At 42.5% G+C, this 24,864-nt stretch overlaps 1 protein-coding gene across 1 annotated transcript in view; it reads right to left on the minus strand.

The window, feature by feature from the left end:
* LOC116982695 (endonuclease/exonuclease/phosphatase family domain-containing protein 1-like) overlaps positions 1–24,864 on the minus strand; it is a 42,235-nt gene that overhangs the window by 5,854 nt on the left and 11,517 nt on the right. The window contains exons 3-6 of the mRNA XM_033036060.1: positions 18,161–18,212; positions 10,430–10,540; positions 6,085–6,219; positions 2,029–2,149 (exon numbers count right to left, since the gene is read on the minus strand). Of these exons, the coding sequence (XP_032891951.1) occupies positions 2,029–2,149; positions 6,085–6,219; positions 10,430–10,540; positions 18,161–18,212 (419 nt within the window). The remainder of the gene's footprint in view (positions 1–2,028; positions 2,150–6,084; positions 6,220–10,429; positions 10,541–18,160; positions 18,213–24,864) is intronic.

Raw genomic sequence — 24,864 nt, forward strand, 5'->3', positions numbered from 1 at the left:
GAACCTTCAAAATTCTTCGACCGTTTTATTACCATGCCCCAACAAAGTTTTCACTGTATATCAGTACACATGACCATCATAAACCAATACCATATAAGTCTTGCTGTACAATAGTTGGAAGTTTCTCTTGCACATGCTGCTCTCACCTTTTTAGGCTATACATTCCATAGATCATATTGCTGTACAAGAACAAAACTCTGCTCGTGCTGCCTTACCTTAAATCCTTAACCTTATTTTTGTAAGCCTGCTGAGCATACCCTAGGCCTGTAGGATCAGGTGTCTTGGCTTTCTCCACCCAGAGGGCAAAGATCTTGAATATTCTGTCAGGGTGTGTGGTGGAAGCAAAGTCACCGACACCATTTAATAAGGTGTAACTGAGCATTTGAATTGCTTTGACATAGATGAGAGTAATATTAGTAATGGCCGCAGACTCCAACACGATTAACAGACTCATCAGGAAGGCTGGCTCTATCCTGGGGGCGGAGTTGGATTCATGGGAGGTGGTCTTGGAGGGGAGGATGCTCCTCAAACTGCGGAGCATCCCGGGCAATACAGTTCACCCCCCTCCATGACACACTGGTCAACCTGAGGAGTATCTTCAGTAACAGACTGGTTCCACCAAGATGTAGTACAGAAGGAGATTCTTCCCTGTGGCTATTAAACTGTACAACCCCTCCCCCTTCTGTCGTTGGGTAAACTGACTGACTCCCCTCCCCAATATTTGCACATCCCCACTCGTCACTTTAATTTCATGTTTCACGTATCTTGTGTTTTATGACTGTTGGCAGATCAATTTCTCTCCTGGGATAAATTAAGTTCTATCATATCGTATGGTATTATGGGTGCCCACTGGCAGATGTAGATGTGGTGGATCAACTGGTCTGTTTCCATGTGGTATGACTCTATGACTATGACTCTACGATGAGTACAATGAGAGTCAGCAGATTCTGAAGCCTGCACCCAATCTGTTCTTCCCAATCCTGAGAGGTAATAGCGACAGAGCTCCTCACAGAAGCTTGTCTGACGGTTCTCTTCGCTAGCTTGGTAATTCAGAGATCAATTGCCTCATCCCTAATAGTGTTGTACAAGATTAGTTAACAGATTTCTGCTTACATTAGAATTAACCTGCTCTTTGTGCCTGAAGAGTGGACTATACACCAGGACATCGAATACAAAGACATATCCATTGGATTAGAATAGGGACGACGGAATACCAAAATTCTAGAGAGCTATCTCCAATGTATATATGGAGGTAGATACAAACTTCAAGAGCAAATATGTTGATTCTACTTTTTAACCACTTGCATGGTAAATCTGAGGATTTTGCCAATCTCCAGCTGAACCACTGGTTAAGTTACGCTACCTTTGGAAGGGTTTGAGGTGGTGTACAATATTTGGGTGAGGAAGGGCCTGGAGTGGGGGTTGTATGTTAATTATGTTACCTCCTTATACAGAGACGAGTAAATAATAAGTGGCCATCTGTCTATGAAGGAAATAATTATTATTTGATGTGAGTGATGGTCTAAGAACTTGGGTCCGCAGATAACAGTGTTTACTGAACAGACCAATTTTTTGTTTCCGTCTTGTCATGTGGTTTCTTCCTATTCAGTGATGACAGGCTCTTTATATATTATGATCAATTCATAATGTGTTCCACAGAGGAAGGTTATTCAGCCGAATATGTTTGTTCTGGTTGGGAAAAGCTCTCCAGCATAATACCACCTTCCAGCACTTGGTCTCCAGCCTGAAGATCATGCCTATTCAATGAACATGTGTGAGGGTTGATTAAAAATGTCCTTTCAGACACTGGAGTTCAAGACCCCCATTACCCTCTGGATGATTCCTTATAAATTCCTTACATCCTCTATACTCACACGTGTCCTGCATTAAACACTGCGGCTGCATCACTCACCCGACCGACTTGACGCCTTCTTTCACACGTGCATGGCAACATTTTTGCTTAATTTACCAAAATTGTCCTCTATTCCCACTAAAGCTTCCCGTTTTCATGGAGTGAACAGGAGGTACCTGTGAGGTGTGGCCTTAGGATGTCGAGGTCCAATGCTTTGTTGCTGCTGCTCGCTTGAACTCCAGATAACTGGTTAGCCTTCAGATGGATATTGACGAGGTTGAGTGGGAGTTCTCCTATCTACGCAAGTCAGACCCAGAACAAACAGAAGGAAAATCTGCGTTAGTTTTTGAGACCTAAGGACCTGACAAAAACATTTGCAGCTTTACTAAAAAGATAAGAGGCCCCAAATTTCCATGGGTAAAAATCCTGGTTGCTCCGCTCACATATGCCCACCAGTTAATGTTTGCCATATGCCAGGGTAATTTTAAAGACACTACTTTAGATCGGTACAAGCACTATTTTGGCACCACATTTCAGGGATGGCCTTCCCTTGCCTATGTTACAATGATGTTAGTAACACCTTTTCATAAGGAGTTATATAGTTATTCCACCAGGTGGTGCTTCAATGGCAGCCTCGCCTACAGTCTGTCTGTCCTATACGTCTTTTTTAAAATATATTTAGTGTGTTTTAAAAGTTTGTATTAATGTTCTTCGGTTTGTTTTACGTGGGAGGTGGGGGAGGGGGTCGGGGGAAACTTTATTTCAATCTTACCTTGCCGGAGATGCGATTGTTTTCCGGATCGTATCTCCGGTCACTCTGCGGCCTAACATCGTGGAGCTGGAGGCCTTGCTCGGGACTGACTTTGAGCCCCACCGCGGGGGCGTGGACTTACCACCGGAGCCAATCCCTTGCCTGGGATCAACGCTCCAACTGCGGCCTGCGGATTTTACCATCGAGAGCTCGCAGTTCGCGTTGAGCTCCAAAGGCCGCACGACATTCGACTAGCCCCGACCCGGGGTAGATCGCCCGGCACGGGGGAGCTGAGATTACCCCCTGATGCAGGAGCTTGATCGCCCCGATAAGGAAGGCCTTCCGCCAGCTACGGGAGTAACATTGTCCTGTCAACGGAAGGTTAGAGGCCCCCCGACCGCTGGAGGACGAAGAAGGGAGAGATTGAACTTTTCTTCGCCTTCCATCACAGTGAGGAATGTGGAGGAGTCACAGTGGTGGATATTCATATTAAAATGTATTTTGTTTGTTCTGTTGCTTTTTATTAGTATGACTATATGGCAAATGAAATTCCTCGTATGTTGCAAAACATACTTGGCTAATTAAAAAAAATGATTATGATTAAAGCACCAATAATCTGAAATCTGACCATTTTGAAACCCTGATGATTCAGTGTCTGATTCAAAGTAATGTTTGCCATACTTGCAACTCACTGGTTGTTCCCATGCCTCTTTACACTTACTGGACCCAGTCTGTGCACTCCCTCCCCATCCGCCAGTTCCCAGGCCCCCAGTCAATTCACCACACTCTGTTCTACCCTCACCTTGAAACCAACCAGGGTCCCATTTCCCACACTCCCTACCAGGTTCACTGTAAATAGTACAGAAAATGTACTACTCCTGCACACCCCCAAAATCTCCAGCAAAATGTAATTGCTATAAACAGCACATTTTTTTTATTGTAAACAGAGTATAAGGAAGTAGCAGCAAGGGACATGCAAGGTACATCAGAATGAAGGAAATGTTGGCAATTGGCAACATAACTACAGGACATTGGCTCTAGTGTTCTAGACCATTCCCGAATCTGTTCCACCCATGAGGCAAGTTAGAGAGTGAGAACATGGAAAACAAAACATAAAGAAGACTGCAGGAGTTGTGAAAGCAGGAGCTTGTCTATGTCCCCATCCTCTAACTCATTGACCAGATAGCCTGGTTAACAGTTTATCAGTCAATATCAAAAAGGGTCCTTAACCAAAAAGCACTCTGTCCATTTCACTCCATGGATGTTACATGATCCAATGAGTTCCTCAAATATTTGCTCAAGATTCCAGCATTTGCAGTACCTTGCGTCCCCTATGGTTACCCTGGTTTTACCCCACCCGAGGCATCCCCCCTTTCCCTACCCTCCCTGGATTATTTTCCATCCTTCCCAGTTCTGGTGAAAGATTTTCAATGTAAAAAGGTGATGCTGTTTCTCTCTCCACAGGCATCTGCTTTTCTTTTGATTTTCATAGGCCCATCTGAATTTCTTCATAGAAATTACATGAAGTATCTGCCACCATTACAAGTCCACTGCAGTCTGAAATAATAAATTGTCTGTGATTTATTTTGAAAGAATAAAGCAGTGTATATGCTGAAACCTTTACTTTCCAGGTAACTTGCTGTGTGTTCCAGTAGATGGCACCATCCACTGATGGCCAGTCTTATTGCAATGAATAGGCTTGGATAATATTGTGACATACAATAAAACAGCCCATCATGACCCCACTTACACTAACCCCCTTTATCATCTTCAAATTTATATTATTCACCTCCCCCCCCCCCCCCCCAAATTCTACCACTCACTGAGGCATTAGGGTCAATTTGAAGGAGAGGTAACTGCTTGAAACATTAAACCGAATAGATCCTCAGAGATGAGTAAGGTTTCAACAAATAGTTCCTGAGACTGTGACCGTGTGCTAAATGATACTCAACAGCAAGGGAAGGCAAGACAAGCGAGAAGATGGGGTTGGAAGAAGTGGCGAGACCAGATCACTGGAGGACTAGGAATGAAAGTAAAGGGCCTGTCCCACTTGGCCGTCATTTACAGTGACTGTCGCACGCGCCATCATGCATCTTCATGCGTCAGCACAGCTGTCTGGAGCGAGTGACGTAATTTGAATACCCAGTTTATGATTTTGATGGTGATTTTCTAAAATGTTTCAGTTTCTTGAGTGGTAGCAATGGGAAAACTGCAGATGTAATGCCCCTATTAAAAAAAAGAGGGGAATGAAAAGTAACAAGCTGCAGACCAAATTAATCTGTAGGAAGGAACTGCAGATGCTGGTTTCAATTGAAGATAGACACAAAATGCAGGCTAACCCCGCAGGACAGACAGCATCTCTGGAGAGAAGGAATGGATGATGTTTCGGGTCGAGACTCTTCTTCAGTCTGAAGAAGGGTCTCGACCCGAAAGTCACCCATTCGTTCTCTCCAGAGATGCTGCCGGTCCCGCTGAGTTACTCCAGCATTTTATATCACTTATCTGGTTTGCTCTTCCATTTCCATATTGGTATGTATTGGTACGTAACCTTTCAGGAATGTGTGTTCAAGGAGTTCCAGCTCGTTCTGAATACAGACATCTGCCAAACCCTCAATGTCTCATTCCTCATGTGAATTGCCTGTTGCCAAAGATTTCCAACATTCCCATTGTTCTAAAAATGCTAAATAATTATCCACAATGTACTCTTAAATCGCGCGTGCTTATATCCATGACGCGTAAAAGGAGGGCCGACTGCGTATGGGCGGCGCGTGGCGGGGCATGGTTACGCACGGTGATGTAATCATGCGTCATCACGCACTACAAGTACGAGGTCAGGACGTCAGCGTGCGACCGCAGTACGTCCGCGTGCGTAAGTGATACACCACACTGGTGGCGCACGAAGATTTCGTGCAGCACGATATCCTGGAGCGCCGCCCGATACCGCGTGCAACTCCACACTTCTCCACACCTCTCCATGCGCCCGTCCCGCGCTACCCACATGCTACCCGTGCATCACAACGTGACAACCACATTTTTGGAGGTTGCGTAAATGGCGGCAAAATGACGGCCAAGTGGGACAGGCCCTTAAGGATTTGGGACTTTTAGTGCTGAGAAACTATGAATCTATGAGTGCATAATGTAGAACACTGTAGAGGTGATGAACATTAAAGTTACAGACACAAAGGAGAGTCCCAGGAGATCTGATCAATAAGTGAGAAACCAGGGAGCTAGGGTGAGAAATGAATATGGCACGTGCAGAGATTCAAACAGTTCCCAAATAGAAGCCCTGGTTTTCTGCTCCCCCACACCTCTCCTGCCCCAGGTCCCATCCCCACCCCTACCCGCCATCCTCTGCTGCCGTGATCTGGAGAGGACAAGGTGGTGATGTTACTCAGGTATACTTTAAACTGCATCGCATTCCCATTCCTTGATGCAAAGTGGAAAGGCACTGATAAAAACGTCCTTTTTAACAGTATCTTACCTTGAAGTATCCCAGCACAGGTTGGTTGTAAGGCTGGTGTCCGTTGTTCTGCTCCGGCAGCACCTCGAGGGTGTCAGCCTCGTTTAGCTCAAGGCCCGTGCTGCTGTCCCAAAGAAAGGCTACACGTTCCATCTCCTGCGATAAAGATGGGAGCAAAATTGAGACAGCCACACTTTATCTCAAAAAGACAAATTCAAAGATGGTTTGCAGAGAGTGTGTCTCGGCTGTTGGTCTGGTGAACTGTTGCAGATGCACTGCTCTAATTATGTCAGAGCCTGTAAAAACTTCTTAATTCTCTGCAGAGGCGTCCTCAAAGAACAAAAAACATTTTCTCCAAATGGAAGAAAATTTAAAAGGTGGTGGCTAAAAAGAGTGCAGCTTATGACTGCCACATCCAAGTACAATAAACTCAAAATAAAATTAGATAAGACAAACTTATGGAATTAAATTAAACTGAATCTTGAGAGTTTCCGCTCAATGATCAATTATCACTGATCATTTCCACAGAATCTCCTTCAATGTGGAGACTGGAATTGACGCCAACCCTGACAGTTGTTTTGTAAAAATTGATCATACCTTCCTTGCTTTGGTACAAGAGACCTTGATGCAAGAAACCCAGGAACTCCCATGAGTTTTCAACTGTCTTCTCAACCCACCCTGCCAGCTTCATAAATTTGTGGACATTTACACGTCCAGGTCTCCCTGAAACTACCTTCCCTTCAAAAATGCCTCCTCGGTAATATACCACCCTCCTCATTGTTCACGTCACATCAGTCTGCATAAAATCTCATCTGCTATCTGACTGCACACGAAGTCCAAGCTCCTTGTTGCTCTCCATCCCAGTTGAACATCATTTATTGGATTTTGACTTTGTGACCTGAACACTCAAATCCAAGTTGGTAACACAAGTTGGGAAACACAACATTCCCAGTAATCAACATCTGGGGAACAACTATCTAATTTCCTCCAATTGGGAAAAATAATGATTCACCACATAGGAACAAAATAATGAGGAGTAGGAGCAGGCCATTCTGCCCATCAAACCTGCTCTGCCTTTTAATAAGATCAAACCCACAACCTCAACTGCACATTCCTATTAATTACTTCCGCCTCCTTGCTTATCAAGAATCCATATACCTCGGCCTTAAAAAGAAAATAAGAGACTTTGGTTCCACTGACCTTTGAGGGAGAGATTGCCAGCGACTCATAACTCTAAGAGAAAATGTTTTGCTTTATCACTGTCTTGAATGGACACCCTTTCACTTTTGAGTAGAGACCCCCAATTGCAGATTCTCCCACAGGAGGATACATCCTCTTTACATCCACTTTGTCAAGACCCTCAGCATCTTATAACACTCGATGGAACCTACGATTTTTGCAACCAAACAAGAGTTTTTATCCCTGATGCCACTGCTTCTTTCATCTTTCTTGTGGACATTTTTATTATGTCAATTTATTAAACATATTTTTGAAGGCCATTTACCCTTCAAGCATAAAGTCCTAATCAACATTCTCTGTTACCTTTTCAGAAAACTCAGATTAGATAAATGCCATCCCTCCTTTCCCCAGTGACCTTGAATTCATCCTATGGGTTGGGTGATTTATTCATCCCATGTAGACAGAGCCGTACATGTACCTCTTTATTCATTTTGAATCCTTCCACCATTACAATGATGTCCTCTTTTGCTCACTCAGTGGCAACATCTGCTTTCTTGGTAAAGACTGATGCAAATTACTCATTCAATCATTCCTTCTGCCTTGACGAGCAGGACCCAAATTGTTCACTTTCTTCCTTGAACTATTCAATGAATCTGCTCATGGAAGATCTTAGTGTTTCCTGTGTCTAAGAGTTTTAAAGCTGTACTGAACAGAAACGCCCTTCGTCCCACCTCATCCATGCCGACCTTTTTGCCCTTCCATGCTAATGCTACGTGCTGCATTAGGAACATATCTTTATTTGACGCCTCTTTAAGTGTCTGTCTAAATGCATCTTAAACCGAGTAATTTTATTTCATTCCACAACCCCCTCTGACAGCAAATCCCTGGTATTAAATCAAACTCAGTGTAAAAGGCTTACCCTTCATATCTCCTTTAAAACTGCTTCTTCTTTAAACCTATGCCCTCTGCTTCTTGATACTATCAGGGGAGTAACATTTTGACTATACTTTATCAGTGGCGCTCATTATCTTATATTCTTCAATCAACCACATTAGTTTTTTCGCTCCAGGGAAAACAAGCCCAGCCTATTATGTTGACTTTGAATCTATTTACTCTCGAAATCCTCTGTTCCACCCAGTTCTCCCTTGTGCTGTGAACCTGACAACTATTATGTTTCATAGTTCTTTATCTCTCTATCCCATCTATATCTCCCATTTCCCTTTCCCCCGACTAGTCTGAAGAAGGTTCTCAACCCGAAACGTCACCCATTCCTTCTCTCCCGATATGCTGCCCGTCCTGTTGAGTTACTTCAGCTTTATGTGTACATATCTTTGGTTTAAACCAGTAGGTGCAGTTCCTGCACCTATTGTTTCCTTTGTTCAGTGCATCTTATTCTCTCTTTTTTGTCATTTAAAGAGCTGCAGCTTCAGTTACTCCACCTTGCCCCTTGAGCGAATGACCCATCCCTCGCTAAAGGTTGCTCATTATCCCATCCGTATTGTTTCTGGCAACATTAGGGTTAATGTTTACTTTCAACTCACTAATTCTGATTCTCCTCCCTTTTAGTTTATTTTCTATGCTAACTTGCTCCGTGAACTTTTCCAATGCTAACCAAATATTTATGATATCTTAACCAATGGTTTTTATATGTTAGCTTCAAAATACCAATTTGAACATTCCAGTTTCTCTGAACCAATTCAGCATGTCTTTCTTCCCCACTGGAACCGTTACAAATGCACCAGAAATTCTCTCTTTCTTTGTCTTTTACACTATTATAATCACTGCTTATATCAGGATAATGGAGGTCCTTGTTGCGGATGTAGCCCAGTCCATCACATAGACCAGACTGTCCACTGTTGATTCTATCTACACCATGCAGCCTCGTAAAAGCAGCCAGCTGAAAGACTTGACCCACCCGGGCATTCCTTCTTCTCCCTGCTGCCGACAGGCATGTGATACAGAAGTTTGAAAGCATGCACCACCAGACTCAGGAACAGCTTCTTCCCCTCTCTCACCAGGCTTTAGGACGGTCCTTCCATAAGATAGGGTACTGTCCAATTCACCTCCACCCCCTCCGGTACTCTGCAACTGGTGTGCTAAATGCTGAGAAATATATACTGCACTCTGCATCTTTCCCTTTGCCCTACCTATTTGTACTTGAGTTTGCCTTGATTGTACCTATATATATTATCTGATTTGACTGGATAGCATGCAAAAAAAAAGCTTTTCACTGTACCATTTTCACATGACAGTAATAAATCTCTGAACCTCCTCCAAACCCTCACTGTACAATGGCTGTTATAACAGAGTAATTTCCACAAAAAAAATTAATCTGCCAACCATTGGAAGACTCCTTTAGAATAAGCCTATATTGTTTCGTATCTCTAACTAAAAGGATTCCTTCTTAAACCTTTAGTCTTTCTACCTTCACTCCTGCTCTTGAATAGAGAAGCAATGAATGTAGTGTTGTTTTCTTATAGCACTAGAGTCCTGGGTTCAATGCTGACTTTGGATTTTGTTTGTTTGGAGTTTGCATGCTATCCCTGTGATTGTGCAACCTTTGCTGGGTGCAGCGGTGTCCTCTCGCACCCCAAAAGACATGGTGGTTGGTAGGTTAATTGAGTAATATAAATTACTTCTAGTGGGGATCGGTAGGGTGTTTAAAGTAGATCATAGGGAAATAATGGGTGAATGGGGTTGATGGGATTGCTTTAGTAGCTGCACAAACCGGATAGGCCAAATGGCCTCCTTTGCAGTTGTACGAAATATGATGATATAGAACCTGTCACTTCAAGAACATTTGGTATAATGAAGACACAAGGAAGTGTGAATGCTGGTTTACCAAAAAAGACACAATGTGCTGGAGTAACTCCGTGATCCAGGCAGCATCTCTGGAGAACATGGATGGACGATGTTCAGAGTATGAAGAAGGGTTCTGACCCAAAATGTCACCTATCCATGTTTTCCTGAGCTGCTGCCTGACCTGCTAAGTTACTCCAGTAATTTGTGTCTTTTTTTTGCTTACTATGATGACCTTACATGAATCAGTATCAAACTTAAATAGATAGTGCCCCTGTGAAGTACTTGGCCCATTTTAATACATTGATTAGCCATACAAAGACAAAATGCAACTGTTTACTTAGGTGGAACTGATAATTTAGTGAAATAACTTTAACCTTGATGGTACCTTTTCCTCTTGTCCTTCTGGGTTTTCCAACACAACATACTTCCAACTTCCCCGGTCAGTTTTCCATTCCTGCAATGCTGCAATGGTGGGCTTCTCGAATTCCGAACATAGCTGGGGAAAGCAAACACTGCAGAGGATTAATAATGTGATGCACATGGGAGATGATGACGGATACATTAGCTGTTGGGGAGTGAAGCACAATAATGGAATAATCAAGTAAGATCAATAGAACTTGTTCACTCAGCGGATGTTCAGGACTTCTTCAAATCAACCTATGGTAATAGGTAATATCAACCTAAAAGGATAAAAGGGCACAAAGTGCTGGAGTAAGTCAGGCAGCATCTCTGGGAAACATGGATAGGTGGCGTTTGGTGTTGAGACCCTTCTTTAGACTGATTGTAGGGGGAAGGAAGAGGAGAAGGAGAAGAGAAAAGGGGAGAGACAGGACAATGATGGTCGGAACAAAGGCCAGAGATAGGAATAATAGTGAGACAGGTTTTGATGAGTTGTGAATGGTGAAGCCAGAGGAGAAGAGAAACAGGTGAGTCTACGTGAGAGGGGAGGGGGGGGATGGGGGGGGGGGATGGGGGGGGGAGGAGATTTGGGGGGGGGGGGGGGGGGGTTGGTTAGAGGTTACCCAAACTTGGAGAATTCAACATTCATACCATTGGTTTGTAAGCTACCCAAGCGGAATAAACTGTGCTATACCTCCGGTTTGTTTGCAGCCTCACTCAGGTAATGCAGGAGGCCCAGGTCAGAGATGTCAGCATGGGAATGGGAAGGCAAGTTAAAATGAGGAAATGCATTTCTACTCAATCTTAAATGGCTCCTCCCCAACCTTAAATTGTGACCCTTGATCCTAGAGTCCATGGCCATTAGTAACATTCTCCCTGCATTGATTCTATCCAGTCTTGTAAGAATTGTGCCTGTTTCGATATTATATCCTCTCTTTCTTCTAATCAATAAAATCGTAAATAACCTAATTTGCCTTCATTGGTCAATCCTGCCATCCCAGGAATCAGTCTGGTGAATCTTCTTTGAACACCTTCCACAGCAAGAGCATCCTTCCTCAGAATAACTTGCTTGTAATGGGAACCCCAGAACAGAAACGGTATAAAGCTTTTACCTAAAGCCAGGGAAAGATCCAAAGCCAATACCACTCTGCAACTGTGCAGGAAGGAACTCTCTATGTTTCTGTGTGTCACCAAAATAAACATTTACAAGTCCGGATTGTTCACAGGTTAAAGTATGCACTCCGTGGCTCTCATATGTGCCTCTTTGTAAATGGACTAATTGAGGATTTCTGGAACACTAAGATGTACTGTGTCAATAGACTGCAAGTGCTTAGCTGTAGATCACCTAAAGGTTTTTCAAAATATGCAGGATTTACCCACGCCCAGGCCCACTGGCTAATGCCCACTGCTGGACAAGAGCAGATGTTAAGTGAAGCAAATGGCTGTGGTTCTACAGATCTGTTGAGACTCACTGGATAACTCCTGAAGAACAATCACTTGTTCAGAGTGGCAGAGAGAAGCTAGTACTCATGGAAATTCACCCCACAGCAAGGCATTAGTACAGGGGGAGTTTAAACCCAACATAGATGATAGACGCCTAGATTTTCAATTTTAGTACACACTCCCTGTCCCCCAACGCACTATACAAACACTCACCCATAGCCCCAATTGCACAGGTGTGGCTGATGGGATCCTGTTGTGATGCCAGAGATCCCCGTTGTGACGAGAGTCAAAATGACAATCTCAAAATGGGCCCGGCAACCCTCCCCTAACTGCGTACGGATAGATACCGGGCACGGAAACCCGCCCCCAACTGCGCAGGCGTGGCTGGCCAGTGGTAGCACGACTGCCAAGTTTAAAATGTCAATAACTTTTAAAATATAACAACGATCTGAACGTAACTCACTACTGCATACCCCAGGACAATGGCGAGTGCTATCGTGTACCGTTTTGGCTGTATTTCGGGATCAAACAAACAAGTCAAGTCGTCACATTTATTTATATAGCACATTTGAAAACCAACTCTCGTTGGCCAAAGTGCTTTACATTTGTTATAAGAATAGTATAAACAAACAAACTACATACATATATACATAGAGCCCTCGCTCAGTGGACGTCAGGAAAGGCTTGGGAGTATAGATAGGTTTTTAGTCTTGACTTAAAGGAGTCGATGGAGGGGGCAGTTCTGATGGGAAGGGGGATGCTGTTACACAGTCTAGGAGCTGCAACTGCAAAGGTGCGGTCGCCCCTAAGCTTATGCCTTAACAAATATATACACAAACAAACAAGATGAGTGTTTTAGGTATATATATACCTAAATATATATATATATTGAACATAGAACCATACACCACAGGATCAGGCCCTTCAGACCACAATGTTGAACATGATGCTTACTTGGCTAATCCCTTCTGTCTGCACGTGCTTACTATCCTTCCATTCCCTGCATATTGTCTATCTAAAAGCCACATTAAAAAAATACTATTGTATCTGTTTCCACAACCACCCCTGGCAGCACCAGCATTCACCACTCTCTGTGCAAAAAAACTTGCTTTGTGCTTCTCCTTTAAACTTTCTCCATCTGACTTTATGGTTAAGCCCTCCAGTATGAGATTGAGAAACAAGAATAATACTGTTAGAGACATCAGCCAAGCCTTTGGCTTACCAAAATCAACTGTTTGGAACATAATTAAGAAGAAAGAGAGCACTGGTGAGCTTACTAATCGCAAAGGGACTGGCAGGCCAAGGATGACCTCCACAGCTGATGACAGAAGAATTCTCTCTATAATAAAGAAAAATCCGCAAACACCTGTCCGACTGATCAGAAACACTCTTCAGGAGTCAGGTGTAGATTTGTCAATGACCACTGTCCGCAGAAGACTTAATGAACAGAAATACAGAGGCTACACTGTAAGATGCAAACCATTGGTTACCCGCAAAAATAGGATGGCCAGGTTACAGTTTGCCAAGAAGTAATTAAAAGAGCAACCACAGTTCAGGAAAAAGGTCTTGTGAACAGATGATGATTAACATATATCAGAGTGATGGCAAGAGCAAAGTATGGAGGAGAGAAGGAACTGCCCAAGATCCAAAGCATATCACCTCATCTGTGAAACACGGTGGTGGGGGTGTTATGGCCTGGGCATGTATGGCTGCTGAAGGTACTGGCTCACTTATCTTCATTGATGATGCAACTGCTGTTGGTAGTGGCATAATGAATTCTGAAGTGTATAGACACATCATATCTGCTCAAGTTCAAACAAATGTCTCAAAACTCATTGGCCGGTGATTCATACTACAGCAAGACAATGATCTCAGACATACTGCTAAAGGAACAAAGGAGTTTTTCAACACTAAAAATGGTAAATTCTTGAGTGGCCAAGTCAATCACCCAATCTGATCACAATTGAGCATGCACTTTATATGCTGAAGAGAAAACTGAACTGGACAAGCCCCCAAAACAAGCAGAAGCTAAATATGGCTGTAATACAGGCCTGATAGATAGAGCATCACCAGAGAAGACACCCAGCAACTGGTGATGTCCATGAATCGCAGACTTCAAGCAGTCATTGCATGCAAAGGATATGCAACAAAGTACTAAACATGATTACTTTCATTTACATGACATTGCTGAGTCCCAAACATAATGGTGCCCTGAAGTGGGGGACAATGTATAAACACTGCTGTAATTTCTACATGGTGAAACCAAAATGTATAAAAATGGCCTTTATTAAAATCTGACTATGCACTTTAACCACATGTGATTGTGTCTATTACAAATCTCATATTGTGGAGTGCAGAGGCAAATAAATAAATGATGGGTCTTTGTCCCAAACATTATTGGAGGGCACTGTACATGGTGAGCACATCCAGGGGCAGGGGGGAGTGAACTGAATTCTTGCCAGATATTTTTACAAGTAGTCATTATGGATCACAGAACCTAGACCATCAAGGTCAGAGTTCAAAGGAGAAAGAAACATTCTGACTAGTTAGTGTGGATGGAATGTGAAATGAAGGCAACAGATGAGGTCGTCAGGGAGTTTGTTTGTGTAGAACACACCAGGATGAGAGAGAGGTTAAACTCGACAGGTCACTAACTCTGTCAAATCCATTCCTTCTGCACTGTCATTCATTTACTACATCTGCTCAGAAACAGTTCTGTTTGGAATGCTTACCAATGCCTACAGAAAAATATTTCCCCATTTTCTACTTTCTAGCATTGCACATTATAATGTCCCTGAATAATTCAGATACACTAGGTGAGGAATTCATGCACATAAAACCAAAAATATTATTTTAAGATATTGAAAAATCACATGATGGCAGAGTGAAGTAATTCTCCCAGGTCTCTGGTGGCTTGGCAACAATCCTGATCAATTTACGTGAGATTTTATTGTTCTCAAATGCTGCTTATCCAGTGTTAAACTAACCCTAAACACAATACCAACAGAAGTGCAATGCTCAAGTTTTCCACTCCCTGATGGAACTTACCACTAAGCCACTTTATTCTGAAAATTATACTCGCTGTTCACTCACAAAATATCCAGCTCCTCTCAGCCAGAGGGCTCAGAAGCAATGATATTTAAAAAGGGCCAAACACATAAAACATGCATTTATAATCAGACTGCTGCACAGCACTTCAGTTCACTATGCAATGCTCAGACTTTTGACAGAACATTCCCTGCGTTTTGAAGTAGGCAACATGGACATGTGTCTAGATCTATCATTGCTCTTCATGCATGTCATAGACCTGGAATGGACATCTCCCATGGCAACCACCACAGAATGCAACGTGTTATGTACCACGAGAAGCCACACCCTTGTCATTGCTTCTGGGAGGAACAATGACTACTCAGGCTGTGCCATTAAAAGGTAGTCAACACTGACATCTGTAATGCCATAAAACTGCCCTGATAGTCAAATCACCACCCTCTCAAGTTCCTAACTCCGGGATCTTTCCAATCTGCAGTTGCTGATGTAGTCACAAAGTATGATGATCACCACTACATTAGAGAGGTTATTGGCGCTCTCTACTCCATTAGACCACACTTGACCTACTTGCTCATTAGCCAAGCGACGTAGGCAGATGCACCCTGGGTATTTGTTGCAGGTGGGTTCCCAAAGGTCCAGACATTCATGCCAACTGGAACTCCCATTGTTAACACTATTCATTAACAGTGGAGCTGGGATGGACTATCAAATGATTAGCCTGATTAAAGTCCTATGCAGCTGAGACATGACTTCTTGGTTCTTATTCACAATGATCTGATCAATGAAGGCAAGCATTTATTTTTGCCTTCTTTACAAGAGCCGGTAAATCATGCAAGGATTATTAGTTAAGACACAGCTGAAGTCCAGTGTACACCTCTGGATACCAACCTACAGGATGAAAGTGGGTGAAAGCATTGGAAGTACATAGGAGATTTTTTTCAGGTCATTGTCAAAGCTGGTCAATTATAGTTATGAAGAGAGACTGACAAGGCTTGAGTTCCTATCTTTTTAACAGCAGAGAGGTACAGGGGATTAGTTCAAGGCGTGTGAAGTGATGAAATGTCTAGACAGGGATTAGGGAGTTGAGAGTAGGGAAGATTCAAACAAGAGGACATGACTTGAGAATTAAGGGACAGAAGTTTAGGGGTAACATGAGGGGGAACTTCTTTACTCAGAGAGTGGTAGCTGTGTGGAATGAGCTTCCAGTGGAAGTGGTGGAGGCAGGTTCGATTTTATCATTAAAAAATAAATTGGATAGGTATATGGACGGGAAAGGAATGGAGGGTTATGGTCTGAGTGCAGGTAGATGGGACTAGGGGAGAATAAGTGTTCGGCACGGACTAGAAGTGCCGAGATGGCTTGTTTCCGTGCTGTAATTGTTATATGGTTATATGGTTATATGGATGAGCATCTAAAAGGATGAGCACCTTGCCTTACAAGGCAGCAGATTGAGAACTAAAATATATTAGCATTATTTTTGGCCACCTTGGACATGATGATTGAATGGACACTTTCTAATTTGTAAATTTTTAATGTTCCTAATACCCTGTCCTCCCTTGATTTTGTACTCATCCCTTGAACTATTTACTAAATCTGCTATATCCCTTTATTGCCTCTCACCTTAAGATCATCTGCCCCTAAAGCTATAACTGCAGAATTGTCCCTCCATTCTCAAAGTTGTGCCACCACATAGGAATGTTGCTCCCGAAGATCCCTTCCCCCACTAGCTTTCTAACAGCTGAAGAAAGCCTCCTCATCACATTCACCTCTTCCCTATGATTGTCTCCTGCAGGCCACTGGAGCTTCCAGTCGTAATGCGACTTGAGCTCTCTGGATCCCCTCACCCAGGTCAGCTGATTGTCTTCATTCCCTCCTCCTGATTCCCCTCTCCTTCCGCAGACTCAAGCTGTAGGTTGTTCACTGTGGGAACTTGCTGAGTTACCACCAGCCCTCTGCTCACTCCCTGCAGCAGGAGCTGTGCAGTCGAGGTCTGAGCCTATAAATGATCCCAGTTCCTATGGGGCAGCATTGACAGGGCATCCTCCCCTCTAACCATCAGTCAGTTAGAACACTAAATTAGGTTTTATTTAACTTCCAGGAATAAATGTTTTGAAAGCAGAAATTTTAAATTTGTGATCACACTTCTCATTTTGCGAGAGGTCATTAACAAGGCTACCTTTTGACATGAGATCCTTTAGACTTTATACTGGAGCTGAATGTTGCACAATTCAAACAGAACTGTAATCTACTCAAAGTTCATTGTGCAACAAGTGACACTACTGACTAAGCCAAAAATAACATTAATTATTGATTGCAAAGTATTCTACTGTAACTTCCATGCATAACCAATCTCTGATAATAGGGTACTCAGAAGATCATAAGAATTAGGAGCAAGAAAAGACGATCCAGCTGATCGAACCTATTACATAGATACATAGAAAATAGGTGCATTCGGCCCTTCGAGCCTGCACCGCCATTCAATATGATCATGTCTGATCATCCAACTCAGTATCCCGTACCTGCCTTCTCTCCATATCCATACATGCTTGCCATCAAATCACTGGTGGTTTAGTGCTGGCATGAAAGACCAACAGAATAGAGAGCAAAGCAAACAAACTGAACATCATGGTCTGAGATTCACTGGCCCCCTGGGCTACTCCATACCCCCTGATCCCTTTAGCCACAAGAGCCCCATCTAACTCCCTCTTAAATATAGCCAATGAACTGGCCTCAACTACCCTCTGTGGCAGAGAGTTCCAGAGATTCACCACTCTCTGTGTGAAAAATGTTTTTCTCATCTCGATCTTAAAGGATTTCCCCCTTATACTTAAGCTGTGACCCCTTGTCCCTATTCTATCATTCTCTCCACATTCTTGGGATAATATACTACATGGCCTCTCAGTCCTTAAGATTACCTCACCCCACCGGTCTCCCCCAAAAAATCCAGAACTGTCTCACCCCTCTTGTCCTGCCAAATTAATTGATTCTCTATAAATACCCCACCACCCCTATTTCTTTTCTTATAGGTGTTTTTCTAACTTTCCTAATATGATGTTGGGCCAATAGGTCAGATGTTTCCTATTTTCTTTTGTTCTACGTTTTCAAATATATATTAGCAAGATTTCCCTTGCAAATTAGTAAGTTTTTGGAATATTCCCAAGTGTTTTGTTGTGCTTACAGTGAAAAGACTCTATGTGTAAAACTAGGCAATTAAACGAAGAGTTACCTTATCCAAGGCATCTTCATGCAGCACCTCCTGAATGGCCAATAGCTTGATCCTGCAACAGATACAACAACATTAGTCACATCAACTGGGAACCATTAAGCCCTCAACAAGTAATCATTCACAGAATGGTGTTAAATGGAGTAGGGCGATTTTGGTAGCATTTGAACCTCCTCCTTACCAACGTCATCGCCACAGACCTGAAAATCCTTCTATTATTTTCTCACTTCTGTGATTATTTCCTTTCTATTTTCTTAAACAACCCATTTGACTAGTTTTACTTTTAATCTTGTTTAATAGATAAATATATCTAGGACAATATTTGCAGTAAAACTGAATCTCACATTGGTATGCATACAGAGGGAGATATCAGTAAACATGCTTGAAGAACAGAAAGCAAGAGGATTCCGATATTGGGGTAGGTGTTGATTACTCTGGGGAAGGGAGCAGACAAACTGGGCCGAAAGCAATGGTCACAGCTTAAAAAGGCTGCGTAGGGACTACATAAAGACTTAAATGACTGGAGGAACAAGATGGAGATTGAGGATTTTCCTTCTCTTTCCATCAATTTACTAAAGAGTTACCACAACTTCTTGTCACTGGTAATCAATCCCAGGAGACATAAAAGACAGCTTTTTTGCTCAAGATTTCAGCATCTGCAAAGTCCTGGAGGAACTCAGAGGGTCAGCCAACATCTTGGGGGGAAAATGGACAGACAACATTTTGGGCAGGACCTTTCTTTAGACTGATGATTTATCTGTCTGAAGAAGGGTAGACCTGAAGTTTCATCTGTACATTCCTACCACAGATGCTGCCCTTACCCACCAAGTTTCTCCAGCATTTGCTTGTTGCCAGTGAATCTCAGACCATGATGTTCAGTTTGTTTGCTTTGCTCTCTATTCTGTTGGTCATTCATGCCAGCACTAAACCACCAGTGATTTGATGGCAAGCATGTAGCATTGGTGCTGCATGCATCTCCCAAGACATTATTTACATATTGCAAGGAAAGTATTACAGAATGCATGGGAAAAAAATAGCATTATGTTCTTTGTACAATAATTGGTAGCTCATAATGGATCCCCTGTGGTTAAAAACTAACCAACTCCTTCATTTGTAGCACTGAAGGAAGCAATATTATGAATACCACAGTTCAGAGAATGGAATAATCAGCAAGGAGAGACTCAAGATATGGCTTGTCATCTTGGTGTAGGTTCCTGTGATGGGGTGGAAAGGAATGACAATATCTGGACTAGAGTGATAACAGAATTAGGCATAGTTGTTTGGGACATGATACTGAATAACACATCATGCTTCACTGCACAAACTCACAGAGAAAACCAAACAAATCTATTAGTCCAGTGTCCATGGTACTATTTTCTGCAGCCATGTTATTCTTTGGAGAGGACATAGAAAATTGGATTATTTTTGTTTGAAAGCTGGTGAGCAGTGGATGCGAGGAATAACAGTTCAATAGAACTTTTAGGAAGAACTATCTTCAATATCTAGATCCCCAATAAACTAATTTTTTACCGAAGGCATGAAACCAAGTGAGATTGTGGGGTACGAGAGGAATGTAAAGAGGCTCTCAGACTGATAGGATAAGTTGAGGGTCTGAGCAAACAGATGACAGATTCAGAATAGTTACTGTCGATACTTTGGTAGAAAAACAAAAAGGCAGAATATTATTTAAATAGTGATAGATTGGAAAATGTTAATGTATGAATAAAGATATGAAGCAAACATGGGCATCAAGCAGTTAAAAAGCCAATGGAATGTTGACTGTCATTGTAAGAAGGTTTGTATACAGGATCAAAAATGTTGTTTTAGAATTATACATATGTTTGGGGAGACTATTCTTGGAGTGTAGCATGTAGATTTGGTCTTCTTGCCTAATAATATAGGTACTTTCCATAGAGACCATGCAGCAAAGCTCTGCTAGACAGATTCTTGGCATGGTAGCAGTGTCACTTGAGGGGATGGATCAACTATGCATGTATTAGGACTAGTTTATAAGGGCAAGAGGTACTGGGCTAAATGGACTGAAAGCAAGGGTTTTGTTCCGTCTGCCTGTGGGTTCTGGAATGAGGATCACAGTCTCAGCGCACAGTGTAATATGTTTGGATAAGGGGACAATTCTTCACTTAGTGGGTGGTAAAGCTGCAAATTCTCCATCACAGAAGGCCGTCATCGAATATATTAAAAAATACATAGATAGATTTATGGACTCAAACGTTATCAAGGTTTATGGGAAGCGAATGACAACAGGCAACATGATAGCAGGAGAGAGATTATGCCATGTCCATATGAAATGGCAAAAATAACTTACTGTGTTATTTTCTAAACTTAATGTATGCTTTGAGTCCCATTCCTTGCTTGGTTGTATATGTCTGAACTTCAGGTACTAAGAATCTGGACAGAGAAAGTATGAGTAACAAGACGCCCACATTATGTTTACATTTATCTATCCATTTCCTGCCATTATACATACAAGGACATACCTTTAGAAAGGAGATGAGGAGGAATTTATTTAATGAGGGAGTGATGAATCTGTGGAATTCATTGCCACAGAAAGCTGTGGAGGCCGTCAATTGATATTTTTAAGGTGGAGATTGATAGATTCCTGATTAGTACGGATGTTAGGGGTTATGGGGAGAACTTGAGAAGGAAGGAGAATGGGGTTAAGAAGGAAAGATATATCAGCCATGTGTAAGAAGGAACTGCAGATGCTGGTTTAAACTGAAGGTAGACCCAAAAAGCTGGAATAACTTAGCGGGACAGGCAGCATCTCTGGACAGAAAGAATGGATGGCATTTTGGGTCGAGACCCTTCTTCAGACATCATTAAGTGGTGCAGTCTTGATGGGCCAAATGGCCTAATTCTCCTCCTACAATTTATCAACATATATTCTTGGCATGTGGATGTTGCTGAAAAGACTGGTATTTGTTGTGTTGGCCTAGTAGACCAGCTCGCTTTCTGAACAAAATGATGGAGGAAGGGATACAAAGCACTACAAGTAGGGCATTCCAGGATTTTGACTAAGCAATGACAATGGAACAGCGATATCTATCTATATTTTTCCAATATGTTCTTCACTAAAATTAGTGATAACAGGGAAACCAGCCTTGATTCGCACTTTGCATCTTGCTAAGTAAATAGCTGCACACCTTGAGTACTGAAAGCAAACTGTAGCAACCTAGCTGCTTTATTGAAACAGTCATTCAATAAATATTGATTTCAAACTTGGTTTTAAAAAGAACTGCTCAGAGGCTGTTATCACCCAGATAACGGGGCCAAGGAAAGAGCGTTCACGTCGCGGCCCTGTTTCAACCAATCTTTCCACCACCACGCACAAGAAGCACAAGAAGCGCAAGACAGACACCATTGGGCAGATGCCAAGAAGTGTGTTCAGCTCTGGCTGAACAACTTCTAATCTTGTGTGTGGACTCGATAAGAAGAAGAAGACCCAGATAACGCTGCTTGATCACAAAGGCAGATTTGTTTCCAATCATTTAGAAGTTAGAAAATAAAATATGTTAACCAACACCATTAAGTTCCTTTTCTATAAAGGAAGGATTGAGATTATTTATAGTTGATTTGATCTAAACACTCACTCTCTTCACCATCAATGTATCAAGGCTTCAGTGTACATTCTAAGAACATACCATAGCTACCCAGGTTTGATTCTGTCCCTTGCTTCTTTTTGTATAGAGTTTGCCTGGTCTCCATGTGACCATACGTGTTTTCCCCCAGATACTCCAGTTTCCTCCTGCATCCCATATACATGCTGATGGGTTAATTGTCCGCTGTAAATTTCCCCCTGAAGTTAATAAGTGGTGAATCAAAGAATGCAAAAACTTGTAGGAGCAGATGAGAAAAGATGAGGGGTATTGGGATTGATGAATTTGTTCTGTAAGGAGCTGGCACCTCCTGAACCTGCAACCTTGACTAGCAGAATGAACGAGACTAGCTGACACACCATCAATTATGTTTCCCTTTACAGAAAATATTCTATCCTTTCACTGTCACTGGGTTAAAATGCTTAAGCACCCTATATTACAGCCATCTCAAATTCAATAGACAATAGGTGCAGGAGTAGGCCATTCGGCCCTTCGAGATGGGCAAATAATCATCTACACCTGCAGGGATAAAGGAAAAATCTAATAATAAAAAAAATAATTTGCTGAGGTATGGTTGAAGTGTATTGTTGGGGTTTAGTAGTTGAGTCAAAGTTCGAGGTGGACAGCATGGAAACTAGACCTTCAGCCCAACTCGTCTATGCTGACCAAGTTGCCAAACCAAGCTCCATGGCCTTATCCCTCCAAACCTTTCTTCTCCAAGTATCTTTTCAATGCCATTATTGTATCAGCTCTACCATGCTGTAGACACCATCTTCTGCATGAGAAACCTGCCCCCTCAGCTCCTTTTTTAATCTTTCCTCTCTCACCATCAATCTATATATACCCTCTAAAACTAGTTCTCTGGAACTATAGAATATAGATTTATTGTGAGAGGGGAAAAACGCCCTGACTCTGGGCAGAAGACCGTGTCTGTTCACATTATCTATACCCTTTAGGATTTTATACAACTCTGTAAGGTCATCTCTCATCCTCATATGTTCCAGTAAAAAAGACCCAGCATCTCCATAGAGCACAGAAACAGGCCCATCTGTCCAACTGCCCAAGCCAACGAAGATGCCCCATCTAAACTAATCCCACCGACCTACATTTGGCCCATTTACTTCTCAACCTTCCCTATCCTTTTGCACTTGTCCAAATGTCATTTAAGTATTGTACCTTCCCCAACTACCTCCTCTGATAGATTGTTCCATATACCTACCACTCTGTGTGAAAAAGTTGCTTCTCAGGCACCTATTACATTTTTACCCTCTCACCTTAAACGTATATCATTTGGTTCTCGATTTGTCTACTCTGGGTAAAAGACTGTGCCTTCACCCTATCTATTCCCTTTATGATCTCATGCATCTCTAAGATCACTCCTCATCCTCCTATGCTCCAAAGTATATAGTCCTCACCTGTCCAACCTATCCCTATATCTCAGGCCCTCAAATCCTGGCAACATCTTGGCAAATCTTCTACACATTCTTTCCAAATTAACAGCATCCTTCCCATAGCAAAGTGACCAAAACTGAACACAATACCCCTAATGCAGCCTCACCTATATCTTGTCACCAATGCAACATAACATTCCACCTTCTATACTCAATATCCTGACTGATGAAGGCCAATGAACCAAAAGCCTTCTTGACCAACCTATCTGGTGTGATGCCACTTTCACAGAACTATGTATCTGTACTCCTAGAAAGCTCTGCTCTCCAACACTTCCCAGGACCCTGCCATTCACTGTGTAGGTCTTGCCCAGGTTTGACTTCGCAAAGTGCAGCACCTCACACTTATCTGCATTAAACTCCATTAACCATTCCTCAGCCCACTTGACCAACTGATCAAGATCCTGCTGTAAATATTGATAACCATCTTCTCTATCCAAGATATCACCCAATTTAGTGTCTTCTGCAAACTTACTAATCATGCCTTCTACTTTCTCATCACAATCATTGATAAACCACAAACAGCAATGGCTCCAGCACCGATCCCAGAGGCACACCACAACTCACAGGCCTCCAGCTTGAAAAGCCACCTTCCAGCATCACTCTCTGCTTCTTTCCATGAAGTCAAATGTCGGCAACCCATACAATTCTGCAACCCATACAATCTAACATCGCATAGCAGCCTACCACTTAGAACCTTATCAAATGCCTTGCTGAAGTCCATAGAGACGATCATCTCCAGCTTTGCTCACAGCATTTTTGGTTACTTCTTCAAAAAAACTCTGATTTGTAAGACACGATCTCCCACATACACAACGCCGACTATCCCTAATCAGCTGTATCTATCCAAATGCATGTAAATCTTATTCCTCAGAATATCCTCCAGTAACTTGCCTACCGCAGATGTTAGGCTCACTGATCTCTGGTTCTCAGGCATTTCCTTGCAGCCCTTCTTAAATAGAGGCACAACATTAGCCACCTTCCAATCTTCCAGCCTCATCTGTGACTAACGATGATTCATACATCTCATCCAGAGTGTCTGCAATTTCTTCTTCTGCTTCCCACAGCATTCTCAAATATATCTGATCGGGCCCAGGAGATTTATTTACTTCCATATGCCTTAGGACATTCAGTGACCCACTGTAATACAGACAGTCTTCAAGTCTTCTGGCTCCACACCCACATCTATTCATTATACAAACATCTGCCAGTGCCCTGCAATGTCTTTCTAGCTTTCCACAATGTCCTCAGCTACACTTGATCAGGTTCCAGTGGTTTATCTACCTTTATGCATTTTAAGGCCTCCAGTACTTTTTTTTCCCTCGAGATTCTTCAATTAGCTTCCCCAAGTTCACTCACACCCATGCATTCTCTAGGGTAAAATCAGATGAGGAATATTCATTTTATACCTTGGCCATCTCCTGAGCCTCCACATATATTCAACCTCTGATCTTTAAGGTGCCCATTCTCTCCCAGGTTTCTCATTTGCCCTTAACATACTTGTAAACTCCTTGGACTCTCCTTTACCTTATCTGCTAGGCCTATCCCATGTCCCTTTTTTGTCTTCTGAAGTTCCCTCTAAAATGCATTCCCTCACCCACTTCAAAGATTTCACTTGATTCCAGCTGCCTATGCCTGACAA

This window comes from Amblyraja radiata, chromosome 17 (assembly GCF_010909765.2).
Source record: "Amblyraja radiata isolate CabotCenter1 chromosome 17, sAmbRad1.1.pri, whole genome shotgun sequence".
NCBI lineage: Eukaryota > Metazoa > Chordata > Chondrichthyes > Rajiformes > Rajidae > Amblyraja > Amblyraja radiata.